The 26,643-nt window shown below is 44.6% G+C and overlaps 1 protein-coding gene across 2 annotated transcripts in view; it reads left to right on the plus strand.

Annotated features, from left to right (window-relative positions):
- LOC311032573 (glutamate receptor ionotropic, delta-1-like) overlaps positions 1 to 26,643 on the plus strand; it is a 388,903-nt gene that overhangs the window by 218,357 nt on the left and 143,903 nt on the right. For both annotated transcript variants that reach the window (XM_084039468.1, XM_084039469.1), the window contains exon 4: positions 22,099 to 22,304. In XM_084039468.1, coding sequence (XP_083895594.1) covers positions 22,099 to 22,304 — 206 coding nt within the window. The remainder of the gene's footprint in view (positions 1 to 22,098; positions 22,305 to 26,643) is intronic.

Below are 26,643 nucleotides of genomic sequence, written 5' to 3' on the forward strand. Positions count from 1 at the left end.
AGCGTCTTCGCCGTGTGAATAAACCGCGGCGAAGTAACTCCCCCCCGAGCGGAGAGCGCGATCACCATCAGTTCATGTGTCTGCCGCCGGCGCCCCGCCGAGGTAATGCGTCTTAATACCATTTAATAAATGTATTGGGCAGATATCTGGAGACCACATTAGAGTGAAATTGCTCCAATTTAACATGGTTATCCCGTCCCCGCTGTTTATCATGTGCATACTGAAGCCAGATTCATTGATCACCATTAGCTCAGATTAATGGTGCGTTCTGAGACGGCCGAGGGGACGTGAACCGATGAACTCATGAGCATTTACATGCGTTCTTCCTCATGGAAAAATAACAGAAACTTGCGATAAGTTCGAATGAAAACTTTCGAATGCGGTCTGAGTGTTCAGAAAGTTGCTGTTCGAGGAGTTCAAACCTGTAAATGACAGGAAACAGACAGTAAACCAGTAACAACCATGAATTAGTGAATCAGAGTTTCATATCGTAATAATAGGTGTAAACTATGGATTTATTAGCAATTCTAAGTGCCTGCAGCTGCTTTGATTTCAGCGTCGGCAGGTCGCCCTCCGACGCGGCTCCGTGTCTAAAAGGCCTCGTCCTGTGAACGTCCTGTCTGCGGCCGCCACCGGACTTTAAATCAAACGTGACGGAGCGGCACAGTTTATTAACACGATGACTTATGGAACGTAATCGGTTGACGAGGAATACTTTACGGCGCCGACCTTTAATTGAAGGTGACGCTTTACGAGCCGTCGGTTATCAGTTCAAAAACAAGCGTGCAGCTAAAGATCACACAGGGAGTGAATCATGATGTGTGTTTCTAGAGAGGAGGTGATTGGCTGATGGAGGGGGGGGGGTGGGGGGGGTGCTTTGCATGCCACATCTGCTGTGTGATAAAGCCACAATCAGCCGTCGGCGACCACGGCGGTAAATCTGTCAGACTTGCAGCCAGAAGACGGATGTTTGCTCCGCAGATCCACCTTCACGCGTTGCTCGTGTTGCTGATGGGTCCGGCAACTCAGGGAGACATCAACCAAGCAACTTGTTCTGGTTGCTCGTTGTTCTGGTTGCTTGTTGTTCTGGTTGCTTGTTAAACCAGGGCTGGCTGGCTTATCTCATTACAGGAGAGCTGTGGTGATGATGAGTCGTCGTAGCAACAGATGTTAAAAACTCAGCTGAAATCGCAGCATTTTCCATAAATATCACACAAGACCTTTATGAGATGTATGGAGCTAGAACAGTCTCATAATTCATAAATGCACACAGAAATTCATAAATGCACAAAAAAGATTTACAAATGTATTTGGGGATTTGTATATACATGTGACTCAAAACACAAATACATTTTCAATGCACACACAAATATGTTTCATTTCATATGTAAGTAAAAAATATTCACATATAAAAAACAAGATTCATAAACATATTTCCAATGCACACACAAATCTAAAAAAAAATCACAAATACATGAATGTTAAAGTATTTGCAATCTTCATCAAATACGCATTTGGGGCTTGTTACATTCATATATGAACTGTTGGACCTGTATTTACAAAGTGCTTTTAATTTGTAAACCTCCCTGCATTTGTGTGTGAAACTTTTGAGACTCCCCTGACGTGACTCTGATCCACAAATGCGTTTTTTCTAAGAGGAGGTTGTCTGTAGCCAATCAGATGTCTCCCTCCTTTACAGCCAATCACGTGAGTGTCTCCCCCAAAAGTCTAAAACACAACTCCGCCCGCACCGGTTCATCTTCCCCAGAATGAGGGAATAAATTACTTCCATAAAATGCTTCTTTATAAAAGAAAAATAGATATTTATATAACTGTACACCTAATCTATACAGCATAAAGACAGGGAGCACAGGAAGAAGGGAAATTATCTCCAGAAATAAGGTCGATTCTGGCTCTAGCACCCATATCCCTCCAACGCAACGCACTCACGTGATTGGCTGTAAAGGAGGGAGACATCTGATTGGCTACAGACAACCTCCTCTTAGAAAAAACGCATTTGTGGATCAGAGTCACGTCAGGGGAGTCTCAAAAGTTTCACACACAAATGCAGGGAGGTTTACAAATTAAAAGCACTTTGTAAATACAGGTCCAACAGTTCATATATGAATGTAACAAGCCCCAAATGCGTATTTGATGAAGATTGCAAATACTTTAACATTCATGTATTTGTGATTTTTAGATTAGTGTGTGCATTGGAAATATGTTTATGAATCTTGTTTTTTATATGTGAATATTTTTTACTTACATATGAAATGAAACATATATGTGTGTGCATTGAAAATGTATTTGTGTTTTGAGTCACATGTATATACAAATCCCCAAATACATTTGTAAATCTTTTTTGTGCATTTATGAATTTCTGTGTGCATTTATGAATTATGAGACTGTTCTAGCTCCATAGAGATGAGTGAGTTATCAATATTTGACATATCTTGGTAAATATTACAGTGAATGGGTCAATAAATACATTCTAATATGAATAACAATTTACAGACTGGGTCGATTTAAAGCAAGGTTAATTCCTCTTTACAGTAATTTGCTTCATGTAAACAATCAGGCAGCAAACTTTTAAAAAATAAACCCTCCTGGCTACTTTTCTCCCCCTGGTGGCTGTTGTAGGAAACCCTGTTCATCACGGTGGACGATACCATATCACAGCATCACGTTTTGAAGCTATTTATTTATAATTCTTATAATCGTCCTCCCTCCTTCGTACTTTCCTTGCACATCTTTAGCGTTTTTTTAGTGGGTGGCTCGTGTTCAAGGGAGCGTGAAGGTCGGTTGTGTGTGATGGATTGTGATGGGCCGGTCTGGACCAGGACCGGTCTGGACCAGGGCCGGTTTTGGACCATGGCCGGCCTGGACCAGGACTGGCCTGGACCAGGGGTGGTCTGGACCAGGGGTGGTCTGGACCAGGACCAGTACAACCCTGCCAGCAAACGCTGGAAGCACCTGCAAGCATTTCGGAGGTCGAGGCTGAAGCGAGAGAACAAACTGAATAATTTCTAAAAGGATCCGCACATTTAATGTGGCGTGACAGGAAATAACATTTTGATGTCTGAATCAAAAGGACTTATTATCTGTACGGTGGCCATTTAAGGACAAACAACAGTTAATGACCAACATTGCACTTTAGTCGATGTATGTATGTTTATTTTTCAATTTTTTCCTGAGAAGAAGTTATTTTGGCTTTTTTTAAGGATGAGATGAGCGGCAAAGATAGTCAGGAGAGAGGGAAGAAGAGAGGGAGGCAGAGCGATAGAGAGGAGGAGGAGGAGGAGGAGCAGGTGAATCTTTGTCATCTGTCCAACACACCGAGGTGCTAAGTGGTCGGCTGGCAGAAAGCCTGAAACTCAGCGACAACAACACTCCCACACCGTCACGGCGACGGAGAATCATCTCACTGATGGATCCGTCTTTGCACCGGAGCGACGACTCTTTGTCATTTCATTTAATCTCGTTCCTCTTTTAAAAAGTCTGGATCTAAAAACAACATTTATTTGCGTGCCTTTTCTCATGCTGCTTTCACACGGCGATCGTCACGGTGACTAGCTACGAGTCACTTCTGTGGACGCCGCCTCACACTCCTTCAATGAATCAATGCTGAAGCCTCAACCAATCATATGTCTTAGTTTCACCCTTAAACAAGCCGTTCATGGTGCTGTTCGATGACATCGCAACAGAGCAAAACCCCTTTCATGGCTCCTCCATTTCAGCTGCACAATGCATTGTGGGACATCTACACGTCTAAATGAGTCGACGCTGCTCTGTTATTTTCCCATAATGCGGCGTCCTGATCGCCTGGAGTCGCTAGCATCATTTTCGCCTTTGAAGTGTGTTGAAGTCCAGTTCGGTCGGGAGCCGCTCTGCGCCGTTGCTCGGTGACATACCGGCTGCAATGCATGATGGGATTTGCTGCTGATGCCGCCGCCGCACTCAGCAGCTGCTCGCTGCACAGAGGCGGCGTGGAAGGAGCTAATAAAAATGTTTATTAAACAATTCTCTGTGGCACCAGGAGCAATTCATCTCCCTCTGCCTCCACCTGCCAACCACACACACACACACACACACACACACACACTATGAGTCATCTCTGCTGCATTTAAAGCAGCTTTCTCAGAGGAGACTCTGGGTAAATAAACAGATCCAACATGTCCGCTATAAACACAAAGAAGTCAGGACGCCGGATCTCATTTTGAAATTGGGGGGGGGGGGGGGGGGGCTGTTTGGTCAGTCGGTGTGTTAGAAGTGGCACTTAATTATACAGGTATTATAAGCAAGTGGGTATCAACAGTAAAATGAATAATAATAATACATCAGGTCAACACTGTAAAACAGACTGAAAGATTTATGAATACCATTAAAAAAAAACATTAGAATACTATGGTGTCGTAATCATGAAAGCAAATGTGGAACTATTGTATATTTTAAGAGTGTGTTATTTCTAACTTGACAACATACACATTTCACAGGACCGCTTTGTATTTCCTTTTCAAATTCAGCGGTCGTTTCGTCCAGAAGAAGCGGCCGTCGCGGTCTACGTCGCCCAGACCGAGACGTCCAGGTCTACAGAAGATTTCCTGTTTGTGTTGCCTTTCTTGCTCCGATCGCCTAGCAACCAGCTGCAGTTGACAATCGGTCAGATTCTTTGAATCAAGAAAAATAACTTATTTTTGTCTGGTTTCTGGGCTTTGGAAGGATTCCGTCACTGAATGCCAATACAGTATTTTGGACCCAAGCTGTAGCCTAGCAAGCGAATGCCATCCAAACAGGTCTCCATGCTGATTCACGGTCTAAATGTTCCTGTTTTAAATCCTGTTTGTTTTTTTAGTCTATAACAGTGTCATAGTTCATATTAATATAATAATAATATATTATTCATATAAAGGAGGTTTCACACTGAATTGTAGCACCGTCTCCGCTGTCAGTTTTTAATGCAAATTATGTGGTGTTCTGGTCATGTGACTTTCAAATGATCAGCAGGAAGTAAAACCTCACACGATCAATGATTTGGTTTGCTTGATTGATCCCCTGATGGTTTTGTGGTTAAAGTGTATCTGCTGTTGGTTGATTAAAGCTCTGATTGGCTCATCAGTCACTGAGTTTGCGGCGTTGTTGGTTAGTTAGTCCATCAGCATCGCTCGTTAAATAGCCGCTCGGCGAGTTTATGACTCGGCATCCAACCCATAAAGAACAAACCCGCCTGTCTGTCTGCCTGTCGCCGTCGACCCTCCCAAGAATAAATGAATGAAGCTCCCCACATGTTCTTCATGCGGTCCAGACTTTTACATTTTATTCATGAAGTGGAGCGTCGGCCCCGCTCAGCGTCAGACGACTCCCTCAGCGCTGTTGTGACCTTCTGTTTGAAAAGCTACGATCCCCGCGGTTTGTTAAATGAGATAATCTGTCTGCCAACATTTCAACTTTCCCCCGCTAACATGCCTGAAGAGTGCCGTCAGCCATGTTTCACAGTCTCCCAGAGAAACCTGCCTGTCTCACCGCTGCAGGTCTCTGGTACCTCGCTGATCTGCAGGTGTGGAAGGTGCAAGCATGTGTGCTCAGTACCGTTAAGGGCAGCCGTCCATGTTGTTCCGAGATCTATAGACAGACGAGGAACTCTGGCTTGGTTGGGTTTTCCTGAATTTCTCCATCAGCTGTTTAAACTAAACACACTTTGCTTGATGTGTCGACTCACTGAGCTTCACATCTGGATGATGTTCTCCATCTACTTTCACTTCATAAAGCAGACAGGCGACACTAATCAGCTCCTCTGATGGATCAAAACTGAAGGCATTTACTTAAACTGTCAATTTGTAATCATTCTCAAAACGTCTCTTAAACTGTCATTCTCTCTGCTGGCCATCAGGGGGCGACTCCTCTCTGATTGTATAGAAGTCTATGAGAAAATGGTCCTACTTCTCTCTTGATGTATTATCTCAGTAAACATGAGTTTATGTTCTCAATCTCTAGTTTCAAGTCTTCTTCAATCAAGCATGATGTTCATTTAGTACATTATGGTCCATTTAGAGTCCAACAGACCAGAAAGCAGGGGATGCTTTAGGGGCGGGGCTACCTGCTGATTGACAGGTCGATACGACGCTACCAATGCAGTTAGCTACTAAGATGACTTTAACACTTAGCTGTAAACTTGACCAATTGAATTATGAAGCTAACTTTGTTAGCAGCTTCACACCAGAATCCAGATGGATCCAGATCCAGTAAGGTTGCCGCTCTGCCGCTTGTGTTCATCAGATTCACCCGTTGCTCCTCCACAGTCCAAATATGGTCACTTCCTTTCACTGGTTGCAAAAATCCAAAATGGCAACGTCCAAAATGCCGAGCTCGAGCTTTCAAAACTGTAGTCCACAAACCAACGGGGGACATCACCATGACAATGTCCACTTCTTACACACAGTCTATGCTTGTAGCCCAGAATTCCATCAACTCAGTCAATTCAATGTATTAACTTTGTTGAGGAGCCAGCGTGTTGTGGCCATTAGAGGAACTGCAGTTTATATAACTACGACTGATGTACTGCTTCTTCTAAACTGAATACCAGCTGATAATTATACGGAGACCTCACATTCCCTCTGCAGAGAAATGAAGCACAAGCAGCTCAATTGATCTCAGGAGATTTATTTTTCTGTGTCTGATGGAGGACTCTGTCAGCAGCCATGAATCTTCCAATAGGGGCCTCCTAAATCTGCCTCCCCCCTCTCTCCCCTCAGCCTCCCGTCCCGTCCTGGGTGAGTGCCTCGGCAGGCCGCCTGATTGATGGGTGTAATGGGCTGTCTATGGACACAGCAGCCCGCCAGACTCTCCCTGCTAGTCTGACCTGCTTAGAGAGCTGACTGGCACATAGACCTGAGACTAGAGGAGAAACAACAGACCTGAGACCAGAGGAGAAACAACAGACCTGAGACTAGAGGAGAAACAACAGACCTGAGACTAGAGGAGAAACAACAGACCTGAGACTGGAGGAGAAATAACAGACCTGAGACTAGAGGAGAAATAACAGACCTGAGACTAGAGGAGAAAGACCGGACCTGAGACTAGAGGAGAAAGACCGGACCTGAGACTAGAGGAGAAATACACATGCACTCACCTGTATACGTGCACTCACCTGTCCACATGCATGAGGGCAGATAAACCTAAATCCCCTAAATCCCTCTTGGCTTCTCACATGGGACACGAACAGAGGTCTCCTGGTGTGAAAGTCCTGTGTTTGATCGCCACTCCTGCCCTACCTAGACTTTATACTTAAAAAAAACCAACCTTTTTACCTTTAATTTTTTTTTTAACAAAACTGCTTTTAACTTGTAACCCTTTGAGATCTTGAGATGAAAAAGGGCACTATAAATAAAATGTAATATCATTTTTATACTACATTGGTGCTGTGAACATCTCATAATGATATGGATGGTTTTGGAGTCGGAGCGTCTCACGCGGACCTTAAGGGACCTCGGTGCGTCGGCATCAGATGCCGATAGCGTTTTTTAAAAGTAAAGCAGCATTTCCAGAAAAAAGAAAATGCCCACTTTAAAATGCTCCATGCAGCGCCGCTATGGGATGAAAGTTCTTCTATTCTCCCGACGGTTCATATGCAAAATTGTTGTTGTTGTTTAATTATGTGTTTCTGCATCCGTGGCTCGGCCTCTGTGCTTCGACGATTATTTCCTGTCAGTTTTGACCACGGAAGTAGAGAATCCACCGAGCGCGGCTCCACAGGCTGGTTGTTGGTGTTCTGGCCTGCTTCTCTCTGTCTGCTTTCCCTGCTTTTTTGTTTTAATCCCTTCCCGTCTCATTTGGGTCTCTGCGTTTGGCAGCCAACAAACAGATCGATGAAGAGCCTCAGGTTTTTTAAAAAGATAAGAATGTTTTGTAGTAGACCGAAATGGCTTTGAGGTTTTTAGAAGGGCGGCCTTGCATTGTTTTTTTATTGATCATGTTTTTTTTTTTTAAATGCACGCCCAGCGGCAAGTTATGGATGCGGCCATGGCCATGGGGACGTCTTTGAGGGAGTGAGAGAAATTAGATATTAACAACCTATCATCGTCTTCATTACAGTGAACTCCTCTTAACCCTCGAGGCCTCTGGGATCATGATGGTGTTCAGCCTCTCCGTTTCACAGCTCCAGCTAATCAGCCGTTCATTTGAAACGGACCTTTTTTCTTCCTCAATGACTAAAGAAAGCTTAGTTATGTGAATGTTTAAACTCGAGTTACAGCTAAAAATGACCCTCGCCTGCACTGAAGTCAACTTCTCCATTGATCCACGTGTTCAGTCGATTCTAAATGTGCATATTTTATTCCCCCACGCTGCCGATAGACGTGGCCAGAGGCGGTTTGTTTTCAGGTTGTTTGTCTATTAGACACGTTATCTCAGGGGCACCTCGATGGACTTTCTTCAAATTTGGCACAGCTATCTAGCCAGACTCAAGGATGAAACTATGCACCGACTGATCAGAACTGGCTGGTTTCCAGCCGATCAGCCATTTCAGGTCACCAGCCATCACATTAAAAGCTTGCAATTTGTCTGCAACTCCCAAATAAACTGTGGACGAAAAAGCTTAAAACTTCTGGACTAACTAAGTATGGTATCTAGTTGGGAGACAAGAGAAAAGCCTTCATGTAGAAATATGATTGATAGATAGATAGATAGATAGATAGATAGATAGATAGATAGATAGATAGATAGATAGATAGATAGATAGATAGATAGATAGATAGCACACAAAGAAACCCTCAACCAGAACCTGATCACTTCACTCCTAATAAGTGGCTCTTGTCACAAAAACACACTTTATTATTACCGCTACGTGTCTTGATTATTTTATACATTTCCTTTATCTTAACATGTGGTCACATGACCCGACACGGCCCTTCCTGCCAGACGCTCTGAGTCACAGTATATACAGTATACGCTAATCTCTTCAGGGGCCGCCATTCATCTCTCACACACCTAAGCCACGCCCCCAACCTGCCAAGAGCTCCACAGGATGCCGAGGCCTGGACGATTTGTGATCCCACGATTCTCTTGTGATCTTTCAATGAATTCGCTGCTTCCGTCTCCGTACTCGAGCCCAGCCTATCTGGTCTTGGCTCTGTCCCGGTCTCATAGTGGTCAGAAACATAATTTCCCAACTGATTACAGACCTTCTCCTACAGATTCCTCCTCTAAAAGTCAACACGTGTGGTGTTAGCTTGTCTCTCCTCAATTATAGTTTCTCTTCCACTTTTAAACCCAATTTGGCTGGTGAAAATACCACCTTCACATCTCTATTCGCTTCCTTTCCCTTCACAGTTCGTCCTCTTTGCTAACTTCTATCAGTCTCCAACATTCACACGCGTCTCACATCTCCACCTCTGTGCCCGGCCATCGTCCCGCTCTAAAGGGCAGCAGCAGGGTTTTTTTATTAGAGTGTGTGTGTGTGTGTGTGTGTGTGTGTGTGTGTGTGTGTGTGTGTGTGTGTGCGCAGACAGAAATAGCAGCTTACCGGTGCTTTTATCTGTAGAGAGAACCGAGACCTTATCGAGCATCGGTGACGCTGCAGACCAAAGTCTAGCAGAGGACAATGGACGTGTGAGGCTCAGATACTGTGACTCAGAGCGTCTGGCAGGAAGGGCCGTGTCGGGTCAAGAGAAAGGAAATGTATAAAATATCCAAGACATGTAGCGGTAATAATAAAGTGTGTTTTTGTGACGAGAGCCACTTATTAGGAGTGCAGTGATCAGGTTCTGGTTGAAGGTTTCTCTGTGCATTTGTGTGACAGGAAGTGAGGTAGCATGACTCACAGATCCATAAACGAGGCTCCAGCAGACATCTGCACATCCAGGCTGAGATTCGTCCCCGGAGCCGTGAGCCTCAGTGGTTTCAGCGCTCTGAGGATCGATGCTGTTAGCTCGTTAGCTCGTTACTGGGACTCCCTGCCTTTTATGGGCTGTGTTGTTTGTGTTGGCGGCTTCACACTGAACTCGACATGGGAGCCGACAACACACTCGTTAAGGGACCCGCAGACTGAAGCTGCTCCGTGTTCAGGGAACTCCCGTCGCATCCTATTACACTTCAGGTCAATGTAATCAGCTGATGCAAGTCTCACTTGTGACTCTGGATAAACGGCTGAACACACATTATCTGCATATCTTTATAATGTATATCACAATATAGCATTTCTTCAACAACTTTTTTAGTTGTTATTCTTGTATGTGATGTGGGCTGCACGGTGGTGTAGTCACAGTGAGAGGGTCCCAGGTTCCATTCCCGGTTTGGGTTCCTTCTGTTTGCATGTTCTGCGATAGACTGGTTACCTGTCCAGGGTGAACCCCTGGACAGGTAACCAGTCTATCGGAGCCGGATAGACATTGGGTGAACCCAGCCCCCCCCGCGATCCTGAATACAGGATAAAGCAGTAGACGATGGATGGGTGGATATGCATGATCATATCATCAGCATACGGTCACACTGATGTTAATAAATGATGGAGGATTCCCTCCCAGACCAAAAACTTGTGAATGACTTAAATGTGACTCTGTGGTTGTGGCTGAGCCTCTGGACTCCCAGCAGTGAAGAAAAAAAACAAACGCAGAACAATAATCAATCCTGTTACAGAACAACAATCAGAGCTTTAATATTTAAAAAGACTTGTATTGTCCTGCCCAGTCAGCTGAACGCGTCCCTGCTGAAGGAACGGTGAATCCCATTGTGGAGCGTCAGACGTGACGCGGACGCAGCAGAAGAACGAGCAAGACGAGCGAGTCGAGTCGCGGCGGCGCCGTGTCTCTTCTGACTGGAGTTTGAAAAGGGCAACGCGTTTCTTCTGCTGTGACCACTTGCAGCGGCGCGTTCCTCCGGGTCATACCATTCGCTCCGTCAGAGCAGCTGTCGCAACGGGTGTGTGACGGCCCAGGCGTGCGTTCGTCAGACAGGTGGGAAAATGCGCAAAGATGTCTTAATAAGTGTCGACTGATTCAAGCTGCTCAGGAGGTTCTGTTTTTGTGCAGGAATCCTCTGTTGAACGACGTTTTCTGTCTCAGCAGTGAAGCATTGTGGGGCATCTCTTTGCTAGTCTTCTGGAGATTCGGACTTCAGTTTTGGCTCAACTCTTTCTATTTCCTGATTGGTGAGAAATTAAAAAAATATTTTAGAGGGAATTAATGAGAAAAGCGCTAAACATGTCGTTGACCAGCAGAGGTGTGAACTAGAGTGAACTAGAGTGTGAACTACAGTGTGAACAGAAAAAAGGACTGAAGCCCCATCAGATCCGAAGGGGACCAGAAACCAAGTCCATTTTGTTTCTGGTCCACTTTGAGCGGACTGAGTTTGTTTTTTTTAAAGAGGATTTTATGTGAAAACACCCGTAGCTTCATTTCACATCTCAATATTTAACCTTGTCTGGCTGTTTTCCACGATGAACTTTTGTCCTCCTGGACTGTCAACTCAAGAAGCATGTTGTAAATCTCTGCTGTGTGAGTAACGTCGCCGGTAGCTCGACATTCACCCATCATATCCATCTACGTGGTCCATGAACAGCTTCCTGTCCCCTCTGGGCTCCCGTAGAGTCCTGCTGTCTACCAACAGGGAACCAGACATTACACAGTTGACAGACTAAATCCTCCTCATCCTCCTTCAGCACTCGATCCGCAAACGTAGACTTACAGAAGCAAACCCAACATATCGCTACGGGGTCACAGGAGGGACAAAAAGGGAGACAGGAGATGTCGGTTTGTCCGGTAAAACATCTTTGATCGTGGAAATCATCATCCTCTGAGTCACCGCTGTCACCAACTGTCCAGTGATTCTGATAGGCTGACGCTGTGGACCAATTAGAGCTTTGGGGATGGGGTTAAGGGTTGTAGTAGGACGACCCACAGAAATAACAACTCTTGAAGTGACGTATATTCTTTAATCCACATGTTGTGTGCAGCACATGGAAAGTGATCTGGATGTGACTCTCTGATTGACCTAAACACTTTTGGTCAGAAAATTCCCCGACATCGAAGGTGTCTTCGCCTTCAGCTGTGGGAAATTGTGAAATATGATTTATATATGTATTTGATTATTTTATTGTATTTGTATTTTTCACAGTTTTCTGGCATTTTATAGACAAAGTGATCATTCATTTAATCAAAATGCAAGTTGATGACAAAAATCAAGAGTTCCATCACCAACAGCCATGTGACCTTTGAACTTAACCGTGTCACTACAGGGTCTGTAGAGGGACAAATATGTCCCTGTCCCACCTTTTACTGTAACTTCCTTTGGTTCCAGGCAGCGTGAATCGCCTAGACGACCACAGCTGTGGCCACACACACACACACACACACACACACACACACACACACACACACACACACACACACACACACACACACACACACACACACACACACACACACACAAATAGACACTGATCCAATGAGCTCCAACCAGCCGCTCTCTGTAACGTGACATCACAATCTTTGAGTCTTGAATATTATAAAAAAGTTAATTTGGTATTTGTTTGAGGTTTCTTTTCTAATACCCGCTCTATAAAATCATCTGTAGGTTTTTTTGTTTTCATCTCATTCAGCAGCATGTTTTGTCAAACCGTATAATTATGTTGGTTATTATAGTTCATTATCAGCTGTTACAAGCCCACAATTTATTCCCAGCGACAAGACACAGAAGCAAAGAGATAATAGATGATAAAAAAAATAAATAATGTGATTCAGAGGACTTATTTGTGCGGACGAGATAAAAGAAACCAATTCTTTCATTATCTCAAACAAGACGAGATTAAGTCGCGTGCTGAATAATTCAGTGTCGGATATTGAACCCTGGAAATAAGTTCTTCGCCGCTGAATGTTCTCTGGTTGATGTGTGATGAAGGTGAAAGGTCGCAAATGTATTTTTTCTGTCATCACTGTCCAATCAAATAGACTCTGGTTCGTCAAATATGAACCAGATCAGAAAACACACTCAGAGATGCAACCGTCACGTTTACGCCAATACCGATATACAGGGTCGCCCAAAAAGCTGGAATAATTTGCAAATGTCTTATCTTTTGTGGTGCCAAAAAAATGTTTTGCATGAATGAATTTCACCTGGATAATTAGGACACATAATGTAATAATTGCACCTGGTCAAAAGTGATTGATTATGCATTTAAATAGGAATAAACAGAGGATTGTGCCTGAAAACAAAATATTACAACAATAAGTTTTTTTGTCCACCATGCTATTCCTTCACTTTGTCATCTGAAGTGGCATAAAAACACAAATAATTAGAAAATAAATGATTATCTCTTCATTTAAAAACAATTATTGGTCATCATTAGTTTTAATGACGTATAAGCATGAAGCGTGACTTTATATAACGCTTGGTAATCTACCTCAGTGCAACCTCCGCTAACGCTAGCTGTTAGCTCCATTATTGGCGGCGGCAAAATTGCAAAACTCAAGGCTTTGAAACAGAAGTCCACAAAGCAACGGGTGACGTCATGACGACGTCCACTTCTTCTGTACGTCTGTGGTGTTTATGGCCGTCAGAGGGACAAGTCACACTCGCTTTATGACCCATTATTATTAATGGGAAAGAACATTATCCGTAAGGAATAATCCAGTCATTAATTAGAGAATGCACTCTGACTACAATTGGCTTCACTTAACTCTGATAACAACAAACATATAAATAGTTGTGTATTACTGTGTCTTTAGTTTGAATACAGAACTGCGACTGAAACATTTGATGTGAGCCGTCAGTGACGAAGCGGCGGGTAAAGAAGTGACCCGCAACCGGAGTCCGTGGTCATCACGGTGCAAACAACCGCCATGATTAGTGTTTGAAGAGCTCGATCACGCGCTTCTCCTTTCATCAGCCTGACAATATTTACGACGATACACGCATCGCGTCGGCGTCACAGAGATTAATGTCGGCATGGAAATGTGGAAAACACTTCTGCATGAATGATGCGCCGGTGGAGATCTAATTCCGGTGGCGTCGGCCAACCTTCATCCTCCGCTCGCCGTTGTGAGTGAGAAATGGCGTGTGGGTTGTCTTGACACGGCCCAGCTAACGGCTGCTATCAACATACATCATCATGAAGTCTTTAATATAAAAATAAAAGGCTCCGTAACAGTAAAATATGGAAAGAGAAAAAGTGAGCCTGATCATTTTCATCCCGCCCTGAGGTTTGATTGGTTCGCCACGCCGCCGGGGAAGTCACCTGCGGGCCTTTTGGTTGGCTTCATTAGCATAGCGTCTCAGCAGGCCTGCAGGGGGAGAGAGGAGCGGCGAGGAGCATTTGCATCGGCATCGTAACGGTTATATTACACGCCCGCCTCGTTGGCGTCAGACCCATCGATGTGCCACTTTGCAGTGAAGAGGAAGTAAACTTCACAAAGCATCACATAGATAATAAAGACCAAAAGAGCGAGATTAAAACATTAAGATATTAAAAAATGCCGCCGGTGCTGTCACGCCTGCAGCGCCGCCATACAGGTGTTTGATGTGTGACGCCCATTATTTCCAGTGCACTTCAGGCAACGCTTATCCTGCAGGGTCATGGACCTTGTTCTACTTTTTATTAATAATAATAATAACAATAATAACAATAATAAATATAATAATACATAATTTTTGCGATACTATATATGAGATGGCAGAATACAAAATGAAAATACACAGACACATGAGACAAGAAAATACAGGAATCCAAATACAACATTTAGGTTTTTTCCCCCTGAGGTCTTCAAATGATCTGAGAGCTCCATTATTGATAATAAGGGAAAAGAAAATTAACATTTAGAGCGGAGGAACAACATCTCACATCCTGTTAGAATAGAAGCAGATCCAGGAACGATGAAGCTGTTCCTGCTAAAGTACAGTAAAGATGAATGTGTGTGCCTCCCTCCATCTTTGTTTCCTGCCCATTAGTTACCCGGCTGTTAAAAGGTTACACCAGGTGTGTGTGAGCTCTCTCTATTGAATATCCATAAAGGACACACACACACACACACTCTCACACACACACACACACACACAGACACAGCAGGAAGTGTGTGTACCAAAACTAAATGTCACACCTGTCATTGAGAATGTGGATGAAAAGGCTCAATTATCCTCCTCACAAGCACCGGCCGTAATCTTCCTCTATTTATCTCTCTCCTCCTCCTCTATCTCTCTCTCTCTCTCTCTCTCTCTCTCTCTCTCTATCTCTCTCTCTCTCTCTCTCTCTCTCTCTCTCTCTTTCTGTGTAACTCCACTATTCTCCCCGCTGCCCTCTTCAGTGCGTGTGGAGGTAATTAAAATGTCCTTTTCCAACAGTCTGGTGATAAATGAACTGAGTTGTCACGGAAACGCCTCCCACTACATCACAATATTCTTTTTATTTTTTTTTAGCATTTGATTTGGGCGTCGCGGCTCAGAGCCTCTGCTTCGTTAGTGTTTCACTGCGGCTCTATAGGATCAAACAGGAAACACACTAGTACAGAACACACATCAAGGCTTCCACGCACTCCAGAGGACGGCGGGGGAGAAGAAGTCGGGGGTTAAAGCAAGCGAGTCCGACGCGCTGCTTTCAATTAAACTGCGGCTGGACTTTCCTTCTTAAATGAGGAGGACTTTTCCGTCAAAATCTCTGTGGGGGGAAAAAAACATTCAAACTTCAACAAATTGCGGGACGACACAAATGGAAGCGCGGCGCCGACTCTCATCACGTCTCCACTCAGACTTTGTGTTTTTGAATATAATCAATTGTGAAAAGGTTGGATGACTTTTTTCTTTCTCTCCATTGACAACATGTCAGACTCTTCAAATGAGGGAAGAAATAAATCCACAAGGCCAAAAAAAAAAGGGGATGAGCATCAGTGTGTCACCATCATTGTGTTGTGTAGCCGGAGAGTCCAGCATCTAGTGGTCATTAGAGGAACTGCATCTTAAAGAGTCGGCAGCTGATGTGAACAAAGCCGAGCTTGCACACCGGGTCCGGGTGCAGACTTCGGTCCACGTGTGCAGCCTGCAGGTCAGGATCCAGATCCATGCTCGTGGTTTAGCTTCTCCTCCCCATCTCATGATGAAGTTCTTTGATGGGTGAAATCTTGATCAGACCATCGTTTTATATCACATCTGCTTTTTCATTAGAACTTTTGTCTGATGAACTCATTAGTATTGCAGCCTGCAGGCTTCCTGTAATTAATCCATACTGGTGCAGCAGGAAGCCAGTCGCTGCTGGGTGCCAGGTATCAATATTTACAAGCACGGCCATGTTGAGAAGCACCGGAGGGGGAGAGGGAGGGGTGAGGGAGAGTTTGTCGGCTCTTCCTTCATGCAGAAAACAGGCTGGCTGCTATAATGGACGTCAATGGGAAGAATAATGTTTTTTTTATAACAGAGGAAACAATCAAATCCTCCTTAGAGACTTCCTAATCAATGCTGTGACACAATGTAACTCTCCATCAGTGTTTGTGTAAAAAGACATTATGCACCTCTGCCATATCAACTTTAATGCACACCGTTTGCAGCAAAGATAAAACATAATGGAAAGTTAGTTACTGATTGAAACTGTTATTCTCTCTGCTGGCCACCAGGGGGCGACCCATCTCTGATTGTATAGAAGTCTATGAGAAAATGGACCTACTTCTCTCTTGATGTATTATCTCAGTAAACATTGTAAACATGAGTTTATGGTCTCAATCTCTAGTTTCAAGTCTTCTTCAATCCAGCATGACGTTCATTTAGTACATTTCCTCTGAGTGTTATAATGATGTTCGCAATGCTTGTGCGTTGTCGGTATCACACTGAGGGTCATGATTCGACGTCCTGGGAATGAGACCTCACAGCCCGCTGATTCACAGAGCACACCTTCGCTGAGTAGCTCGTCATGATCCGAACACACTGTCACCACAGTCATATTCCTCTATTACTGTGCAGGGATATTGTGAAGTGTGAAGGAAATGTCCATAAATCTGCTCAGAAATCATGGGGGGTGGAGACGCTCCATATAACTGCAGAACTCACCTGAAAGGAAGTGTCGGAGCAGATTTAGAGCCGTTAGGAAGGACGCGTTCCATCCTGATGTCACAGACATATGTCGGGTACATGGGGGGATCCTGTGGAGTGGATCTCTAAAACGTGTTTTTTTGGCGTTAAATCTCAAAGATCTCTGTCTTGGTTTTCTTTGGCGACCCCTGTGGCCATGAATGGCGATTGCAGGCAATTCTGGTTCTCCCTTCCAATAAGATGGCTGCTACAGACACACACACACACAACACTTACCGTTGGTTCAATCACCATTGTTGTACCCCATCTGGGAATCGAACAGACGTTTCTTTAAATTGAAATCTTTTATGACTTTAAGATTGGCAGCAGCGTGAGGTTAGCGGCGAAGGAAGACGTTATGACGCCGTCCTCACAAGTGCGAGTGAGCAACGGAGGAACAGCTGATTGGATGACACAGAAGGGTGGATGAATGAGGAGAATAAATCACCTTGTAACTTATATCTGCGCTCATAAAGTGTTCTGATGGAAGATATATTCTATTCACATTTATTTTGACAAAGAAGCATCAAATAACAGATCTGTTCTGCATGCACCCCAGCAAACGCCCCTTGTTACCTTTTTAAAACTGAGCTACTGAATCATTTTATTTGCAAATACAACGAACATCTGCACAGAGATATGAATGAAACTTGATTAATGAATTCATTCAGTGTCTCCTGGTGGCGAGTCGATATTAAAACATTAGAGTTATGAAAATGCAGAGAAGGACGCCGTGGATTGTTGCGGCGGCTGAACTTGGCGGGGGATTAGTGGCCCCGGTTTCCTGCGGGGGCCTCGTCACTCTCGGGTCAAGCTTTTTGTTTTGATTGGTGACTCATAAGCAAAGTAAGCGTCCAGATGAGAAGAGGAAAGGGTAGCCGGGAGCGGGGACGGATACCCAGACCTGGTCTCTGAATCACAGAGGGAGCGTTTAGCAGGAGCTTCATTCAGGGTGACTTCTGGGTAAGTGCGACAGAAGGAACATGTCACTTTCTATGAGCCTTATGACCACAAGCAGCGGCGAGTTTTAAAAGACTGGCCTCTGGCCTCCTCTCGTCTCCATGGAAACACAGCTGTTGCTCACGAGCAAGGCATCGCCGGTGTGAAAGAGATGCAGATGCAGCGTCTGTCTTTAATTTGCCTCCAACTGATGCCGTGACGTCACCATGGCAACGGCTGTAAAAGGGTTGAGAGACTTTTATCTACTTTTGATTGTTTTTAATTGCAAATCACAACAATGAAAATTCACTTTTACTTCACGGCTGAGTCATTTAGCTCGTTATGGTGTGAATAACTTGGTATGAGAGTAAAATCAGCTTGTTACTATGAGCATTAAATACAAGTGAATGGTGAGAATGACATGATATTAAAACAGTAAAACTCTGTGTTGATAATAAAAGCAGGCCGGGTCTGTCACCTGTAAATAGGCCACATTGATTGAATAATGCTTCCGTGCATATTAGGGCCAGGGGGTGATTTCCTGCCTTCTTCCCAATGCATGCTGGGATAAGTTCCTGTTTTCCTGACTGAATGTCACTGTGTTTCCTGGAATGATCAGCTGGAGACGCGTCGGCCGCGTGGTTGAAAGACGAGTTGTTAACTGTAGATTTGACATCCAGCTCACGATGTTTGAAGTAAAGAGTCCGAGCAGCAATCAGTGTTCAGTCCATGTGTCTTTTCAAAATAAAGCTCTATTTTAACAGGAAATAACTTGGTTGTGTTTCAGCAGCAGACATACTCAATAAAGTATGTTTGGATCAATATAAGTACGTTTGTAAAGTCGGCTACACTACGTAACTCAAAATTAGTCACCATTGACTTTTGGGCTCCTATGGGAAACGGACAGCTTTTTCCGGGGTGAAAGTCCCGTGTTTGTTTCACCCATCCGTAGAATTTGATCCTCTTCGTACTTTCCACTTCATCACCTTCGTCTTCCTCTGTTATTCCTGCCGTATCGTCCAGCACTTAGTTCTGTTTCTGGCCTTAATTGGGATTTAATCTAGTTTTTCCAGACAAATAACAAGCTGTAAAATGAAATTAGTCAACATTTTTGCCTCGAGATGAAATAATTACTGCTGTGCGGAGCTGCTGAATGAGATTTTACATTAAGGTCCCTACATCCAAAAACCTGAATGATTAATATTCACCACTTTTTAAAATGTCTGAAATTACTTTTTCCATTATTTTTCTCTCTCTCTCTTCTACCTTCAAGGAAGCGTTGGGTTTCAGCCGATGTCTGTGGGCGTCGTCTTACAGAGATGTGGAAGCTGCTGCAGATACATAATCCATCACACTGAACCATTTCTCTGTTGTGTGGTGATAAGGTGCACAGCGTTTTAAAGCACCTCGTATACAGTAAATGCACAGAATCAAAACACAAAATAATGCAGCTTTGACGACAAGTGAGATGGAGTTTCTACTTTTTAAAAAGCAAAAGTATGGTTTTGCTTCGGAAGATGTAGAGTAGCTTTGTTGCAGATGAGATAAAACATGCTAAACACTGATCCACGGTCAGCTGGAAGAATCCTGACATGACCAGATAACGTTTGAATCTCAGTATCTGCAAATATCAGAAGTATTTGCTGCAGGTGCAAACGTTAGGACTCTCGAGCAAACCGGCCTCTGAACATCTGCAACGTCGTGAGAATCTAAATTAAAATCTCAGGTCTTTTGTTCGGCCGGCGGTCTACCTCCCAATTTCAAACCGACTTCAGAGGAGCGATGGTTGTGAGACTCTGATGGACGGAGATAGGTGGCCGCGTCTCTTTGCTCGGGGAGGAGTGCGACCCCCGCGGTGCCTTGCTCAAAGTGGCTCTGGAGAAGTTGATGAGAAGCAGCGTCTGGCCGGCAGCTCAGCAAATTGTTTTCTCGAGTCCCTCCTCGTGTGCTGCCGTCGCAGCCCGAGCTTTGAGAAGAGAGGCGACAACACACACGGAGGGCAGGACGAGTTCCTGAACCTGAAAACACATATTCAGGTTATTGTTACAGCGAGGGATTAGAAGATATAGGATGTTATTAAGTTGATCATGATGAATTTCTAATATAAGATGATATATTTTTAAAAAGTGTACTTATCATTTATTTATGCAGCTCGACCTTTTGATTTATCATCTTCTCATTTAAGATTTTCTATTTTATTGTTTTTCACTAAAAAGGACTTTATCTAAAATTTGTCTTATCTTTGAAGCGATATAAAATATTTGTTTCTTCACAAAAATGTCTCATAGAGTGTCTGGCCTTCATCCGTTGTAGTGTTTTAAATGGTTCGTTCAGACTTAACGAAGATGAACATTTTTTTTAAAAGTCACAACATGTGTTCTGTGAAGTAAAAATTGTCAAAGGAGTCCGGTGTCTTTTAAGAGAGCCGTGAAACAACTCTTGTTTCAGGCACCAGTTTTTTTCTGAGCTGGTTCTCCAGACTAGCCGTTACCGTGGCGACGGAGAACGACCTCCTACAAACCACCCTTGTAACGGCGGCTCAGGATGCTCTTAATGCTGCACACGTCCTTGTGTACACTGTTAATGCACTGCGACTTCACCTCGGCACATCGTTTAATAGCCGTCACATTACCTGGCCGGCCTGTGACCTTCTTTATACTGCATGCTGATAAAAAGGTGACACAAACATGACGCTACAGGCATCGTTTTATAGTTTAATATCTAAAATTACCTTCTAGATTCCCTTCATGTGACGTCATCCCAGTGAGGACGGCCCGTCGTGGTGGGGACTTTACAGTTTACAGTTACTTTTATTGTTCAGAAGCAGAATTAGTCGACCACGGTTTGATTGGAAGGAGTTGCTGTGATGACTCCAACATGGCCGATGTTTCTATTAGTGTGATTTAACGTTCACGGAGCAGGAAGGAGGTCACGGTGAAGATCCAGGCTCCATGATTGGATTGGAGAGCAGAACAGGAGGCATGAAGCCCGAACTGAGTCATGTCAGCAGAACAGGATGCATGAACGCCTCCAACACAGACGGCTACAACTCCCCGGATTTAAGTCGATACTTGCAGAGGTGTAGAAGGCCTTTTATATTTATAATATAGTTGCTGATATTAAGTTTGCAGCTTCGTCTGTAATTTTTTCTATACATTTCCAGGAAGCTAAAGATTAATAATGATGGATGAGTTGTGGACAGCAGATATGGATGAGTTCATTATGAGATTCGGCGATGATGAAACACGTTCAGGTTAGATGGATAACCTGATGTCTGGTGAGCTGTCAGTCACAGACATCCCCAATTGGCCTGATAGAGATTCACCGGAGATGGATGGATGTTGGATGGACGGAGAGAATCTGTAATGGAGAACCAAAACAACGAGGGGAGAAAGAAAAACCCTGAGAGATCGGTATGATGAGGTGAAACAGCTGGTGTGTAAAAAAAAAAAAAAAAAGGAATGGAGAGTGGCAGTGGGAGTCAGTCAGGACTGGGAGTCAGTCAGGACTCAAAACAAGCCGGCTGTCAGCGCTAATAGACAGAGAAGGATGGTGATGGTGGTGGTGGTGGTGGTGGTGTGGGGGGGGATGTTCAGGCCAAACAACCTGTCACCGGCTATAAGGCAGCATAAAGCCATGCAGCTGCCTCGCCTGGATGTCAGGAGAAAGAAAGTTCTCTGGCAGGATGGGGGAGAGTATAGCGATCTGAATGATGTCGCCAGACGGACGGATGCTGTCGGCTTCGGCGGAATGGAGGTAACGGTCTCGGGCAGCTCGGCCGAGGGGCGAGTCGCCGTTTGCCGTTTCAGCATCACAATTCTTCTTATTTTTGTTTTTTTCTGGTCTGAGTTGTGTTTGTGCCCCGCGGTTCGGTTGTTTTTATGGCTTGTACGTTCATTCTCACACAGCAGCAACTTCTACACTCTTTGACGTGTGCATCAGGTTGAGTCCTCACCGGCAGGACAGCTCAGAGAACGTTTTATACAAATGGAGATGATTTATTTGATTTTATGATACGTTGATATCTGCATGATGTCTGTCAACCGGACAGGTTCTCTTTCTCCCCTGCAGTCGATGACACTGATTATATAAATACTAATTCTTTGTCCTCCTCTCCTGCAGACATCCGCGGCCTGCAGGGCTTCCTGGACCAGACGTCCCGTCAGGGCGTGGACGTGGCCCTGCAGCGAGTGGACCGGAACATCAGCAAGGTCTTCACCAACCTCTTCACCACCATGAGGACCGAGGAGCTGAACCGCTACCGGGACACGCTGCGCCGGGCCATCCTGCTGCTGAGCCCCCACGGAGCGCACACCTTCATCCAGCAGGTCGGTCCGCACCCGGGCTCACTCACCAAACGCACCCGGGCTCACTCACCAAACGCACCCGGGCTCACTCACCAAACACACCCTGGCTCACTCACCAAACGCACTCATGTATGGCGTCAGAGCCACATGGGTGATGTGGAGCAATGAGCTCCAGTGTGAATGATTGTACACGTGTGTGTAAGATATACGGTATATTTATATAGGAGGAACTGTTTCCTGGAAACATGTTTTACTGGGAATAATGAGCGGCATGTGTTTGCCAATCTCAGATGAGTGACTTGTGAAGACACAACACTAACGAGAGCGCCGCGTGTCGGGAACAGACGTATTCTTAGAGGCTGGATAATTGCCGCTTTAATGCGGACGCCTGCATGTACAACACAGTTACAATTACAGGTAATTGTACGTGTTGCATTCACACGGCGGCGGTGGCGGCGTCGCCGTGGAGAAGAACAGCCTGTTCTGACCTGCTTCACCCCGACATGGTTAGCTGCTCACGCTGGAGGAACGGCTGCTTCTGCTTGTTACCGAATATCCAATCAATCGTAGTTTTAATATTCATTTTCATATGTCGATACCAGCAGTGGTGCATTTACAGCCGTGTGTTGACATGTCTGCTCACACAGTGGAAGATGGGAAGTGTCCAAAGGGAACTAGTGAGTGTGTATCGTGGTATTAATGAGTGTGTATTCAAGGAAATACATTGAATTGATTGAAAGTGAGTTTGTTAAGGGGAAGTTTAAAGATGAAGAGATGATTCAGTTCATAGGGAACAAGTGAGACTCAGTGAAGGAAATGTGTGTGAGTGCATATTAGGGATCAAGGGGATGAGTAGAGGGAACCAGTGAGAGTGTTTAGGGAACAACAACCATCAAGTACACGTAGGGAACTCTTGTTTGTCCAGGTTTTCTGAACTGAACCCAAACTGGTGCAGGGATCATTTATAAGCCTGTGTGTGTGTGTATGTGTGTGTTTGTGTGTGTGCCCAGGGCCCAGGTGTGAGTGGCCACCTGGAGTGACAGATGGAGCTGGTTGGTCCACACACACACACACACACACACACACACACACACACACACACACACACACACACACACACACACACACAGTGTGGAAGCTCGCTCAACGCTGAGTTTTTCTCAATATTTATTGTTAACCTGTTTCATTTTTCACCATGGCTCCTATTCACAGGTAGGTGTGTGTTTTTGTGTGTGTGTGTGCGTGTGTCTCAGATATCATTTGATATTCATATGTTGACAGCTGCTACTTCTTCATAGTTATCGGCTTTTACAGAAAAGTCCATTCATCTTGGTCGTCGTCGTTTAGGGAATGTGTATCAGAAGAACGAGCTCAAACATGCGTTTGCATTTCATATCGTTTTATGCAAACAATGATTATCTACTGTGACGAAAATAACAAGCACGGCATCGGTGTTGTGAAAGCGTCGGCCTGGAGTGTCCTCTTGGTCAAATGACGGCTATGAAGAGCATCATGGGTAGTTAACGTGTTTGCTTCCAGTGACTTGTTTACATGGACGAGTCGATAACAAACAGATGTATTTATAATAGATTGAAGGCTTCTTGGAGGACGCCTTAATGTGCCGTAACCACGGGCAACCACAGGCAACCACAGGCAACTACGGGTAACCACGGACGTGTTCCCCTGAGGGTCACCAGTTAACACGGTCGCTCGTTAAAGCAGAAAACCTGTGGCGTCTTTGGCTGAAAGCTGTTAACCTCCAAAGTAGATAAAGTCAAAGCTACAGAGAAGGTCGTGGATCATCTAGTGGCTCGTTTGTTCGTATCATCTCATTGCACCAGATGATACGAACCCTGTGGGAGGCATCAGAATGACATCCAAAAAAAAAAATGTTGGGTTATTTTTTATTTATTCCTCTTGAGAGAAAGTGAATTTGTGTTTTTTTTTATTTATTTTGCATATCACATGTTGCTACTTCCTGTTTCACACAGCCCCGTGGTGGGTATGTTCATTTTATCTCCCATGGGGATCCACTTATTGATTAGCAGTTAGAAGCTACATTAATGTTAATTTTTAAGGAGGAAGTTTGCCAAAACATCATGGGGGTCCGCCGCCACACGCAGGTTGGAAAGGCAATTTGTTTAGGTTTCTTTCACCAGATTTGTTGACTGACGCCGTGGCGTAGCTTGACAAGTCGTTGCTTTGTATGCCATCGCCTTTTCAAACTGTATACGGATCCAAGAACAGACATGAGTTGTTTTTTTAATCCCTTAATGAACCCGCCTCATGTTCACATGTGACCTGCATGACAATGACTTATACATTTAGGTTTTCATTAGGAGAGCTGCTGCCACGCCGCTTTAATCAGATATCAGGCCTTTTCTGCCTTCAGCTACAATCTGCAAGCTACATTTCAAATGCAAATTGTATTCCTTTACTCCGGTCTTCCATATGCTTTAGAATTCATTAACATTTATTACTTCTTGCAGTGAAAACAGACACCGCTGCTGTCTTGGTGATCAGGTGACTGCTGTTTAGCCGCTTTCTCTCACGCGTCGGGGGACTGATGTTTATTTTTATTCATTCGTCAACGCCTCCACACACCGTGTTGTTGTCACATCACCTGTTTGATTCTCGCACGCATCCGCTACGTGCTGCTCCGAGCAGGAAGTACGCCAGCGCCAGCACGCGCGCCATGTTTACCATCCAGTGTGTTAGCGTTAGCATGCTGATACGTAGCATGAATGGAGCACGAAACACACAGGAAAGCTGAGGCTTTGTTTCTTATAACCCTAATGGTGTTAATGGTCTGCTAAAGAGTGGGAGGTAATGTTTCAATGTGTGTGCTTGTGTGTGTGTGTGTGTGTGTGTGTGTGTGTGTGTGTGTGTGTGTGTGTGTGTGTGTCGATGCTGAGACATTCATTAGCACCAGGAAATGACAGCGTAGGAGGGTGAGACCGCGCTGAATGGAAGTTGCACTCTTCAATAATGTCATAGAGGCGTGTTAAGAGCTTTGTCAGTTTTTTTTAGAAACACACACACACAGAAACACACACACAGAGAGAGAGAGAGCATCCTACTTCCTCTCTCCCCCCTCAGCCTGGCTGCTAAACAGTCGAGGCGTTGGCCCGGTTTCAGCCTCGTCTCGTACATGTTACCCTCCAATCAGAAGTAATCCTTCCACTCGGCCGAGCGCGAGCTGATCACGTTATTAAAGCGTCGACCTTTCAGAACGTCTCGTGTTCCCTCGTAACTTCGGAGAGCATCACAATCAGAGTTATTTGTTTTCAGCTGATCGGTCTTCCCTTCCCCCCCCGGAGACAGAAGGTGGATCTCATGCTATCGGCGACGTCAACTGTTCAACTTGCTGTTGATATTGTTATTCATGCAACATGTGGAAGCTAATGGAATGGAACATTAGCGTTTGGTTTGTAGTGGTTTAGAAGTTACTATAGTCTTCAAGTCAGGCCGTGTGTTGTGGTTCTGCACCTGGGTGCAAAAGACTGAGGCAAACCGTATACACTGTTATCTAAAATGTCCTTGAAGAACACTGCTTGACTGCTGAAAAAACTCTGCTGCTCTCCTGACACAGAAGCCGCTGAAAAAGTCTGCTAAGTGCCCTGTTTGGCATCTGCCTAACAAAATAACACTGGGAAGACCTGTATCACTGCAGAGATCTGCCTAACGCTCGGTTAACAAGAAACAGCCTCAGGCTAAGAGAAGGGTGAGTGAGGCATATATGAGTTTTGAGGAAAAGAACGTTGAATCATGAGTTGAAGAAGACACAGAGTTGTGGAACTGACCACCTGATCAGGGGCGTGGAACCCCCCTGGACCAACAGCAAATAAACTCACAGTGTAATCCTCAGTTCAGTCGCTCAGGATGCTTGTATCCTGTATCGGCTATTAAACATCACTTGGCTTGAAGACTGGCTGGCTCTCCTCTCATCTGTGACTCCAACTGTGAGTGTATCTGATAGTTAGTGTCTGAAGTATAGATTATTAATAAAGTAGCTGAAGTTTCGCTACAACAGGTTTGAAGTCAAGCTGAGAGGAAAACGGCCCCTTTAACCATTGCAGGTCACATTGTTCACCTATTTAATCATATATGCTGAAAAAAGTACAGAAAATCAATTCATGAATCAAAATCCAATATTAATTTTCTTCCTGTAAAGCCGATACCGATTTCAACCAATGCATGGTTTTAGAACGTGCAGCCTGAGGGAGTCCAACATGCAGAGGATGAACCCCCGTTCCTCTGGTGCCACCTTCAGGACAAACCGTGTGTGAGTCATCCCACTGGCAGGAGAGGCCAACAGAGTGTGCTTGTATCGATCAGCTGATGTTTGTATCGATCAGCT

This window comes from Eutrigla gurnardus, assembly GCF_963514095.1.
Source record: "Eutrigla gurnardus genome assembly, chromosome: 22".
Lineage (NCBI taxonomy): Eukaryota > Metazoa > Chordata > Actinopteri > Perciformes > Triglidae > Eutrigla > Eutrigla gurnardus.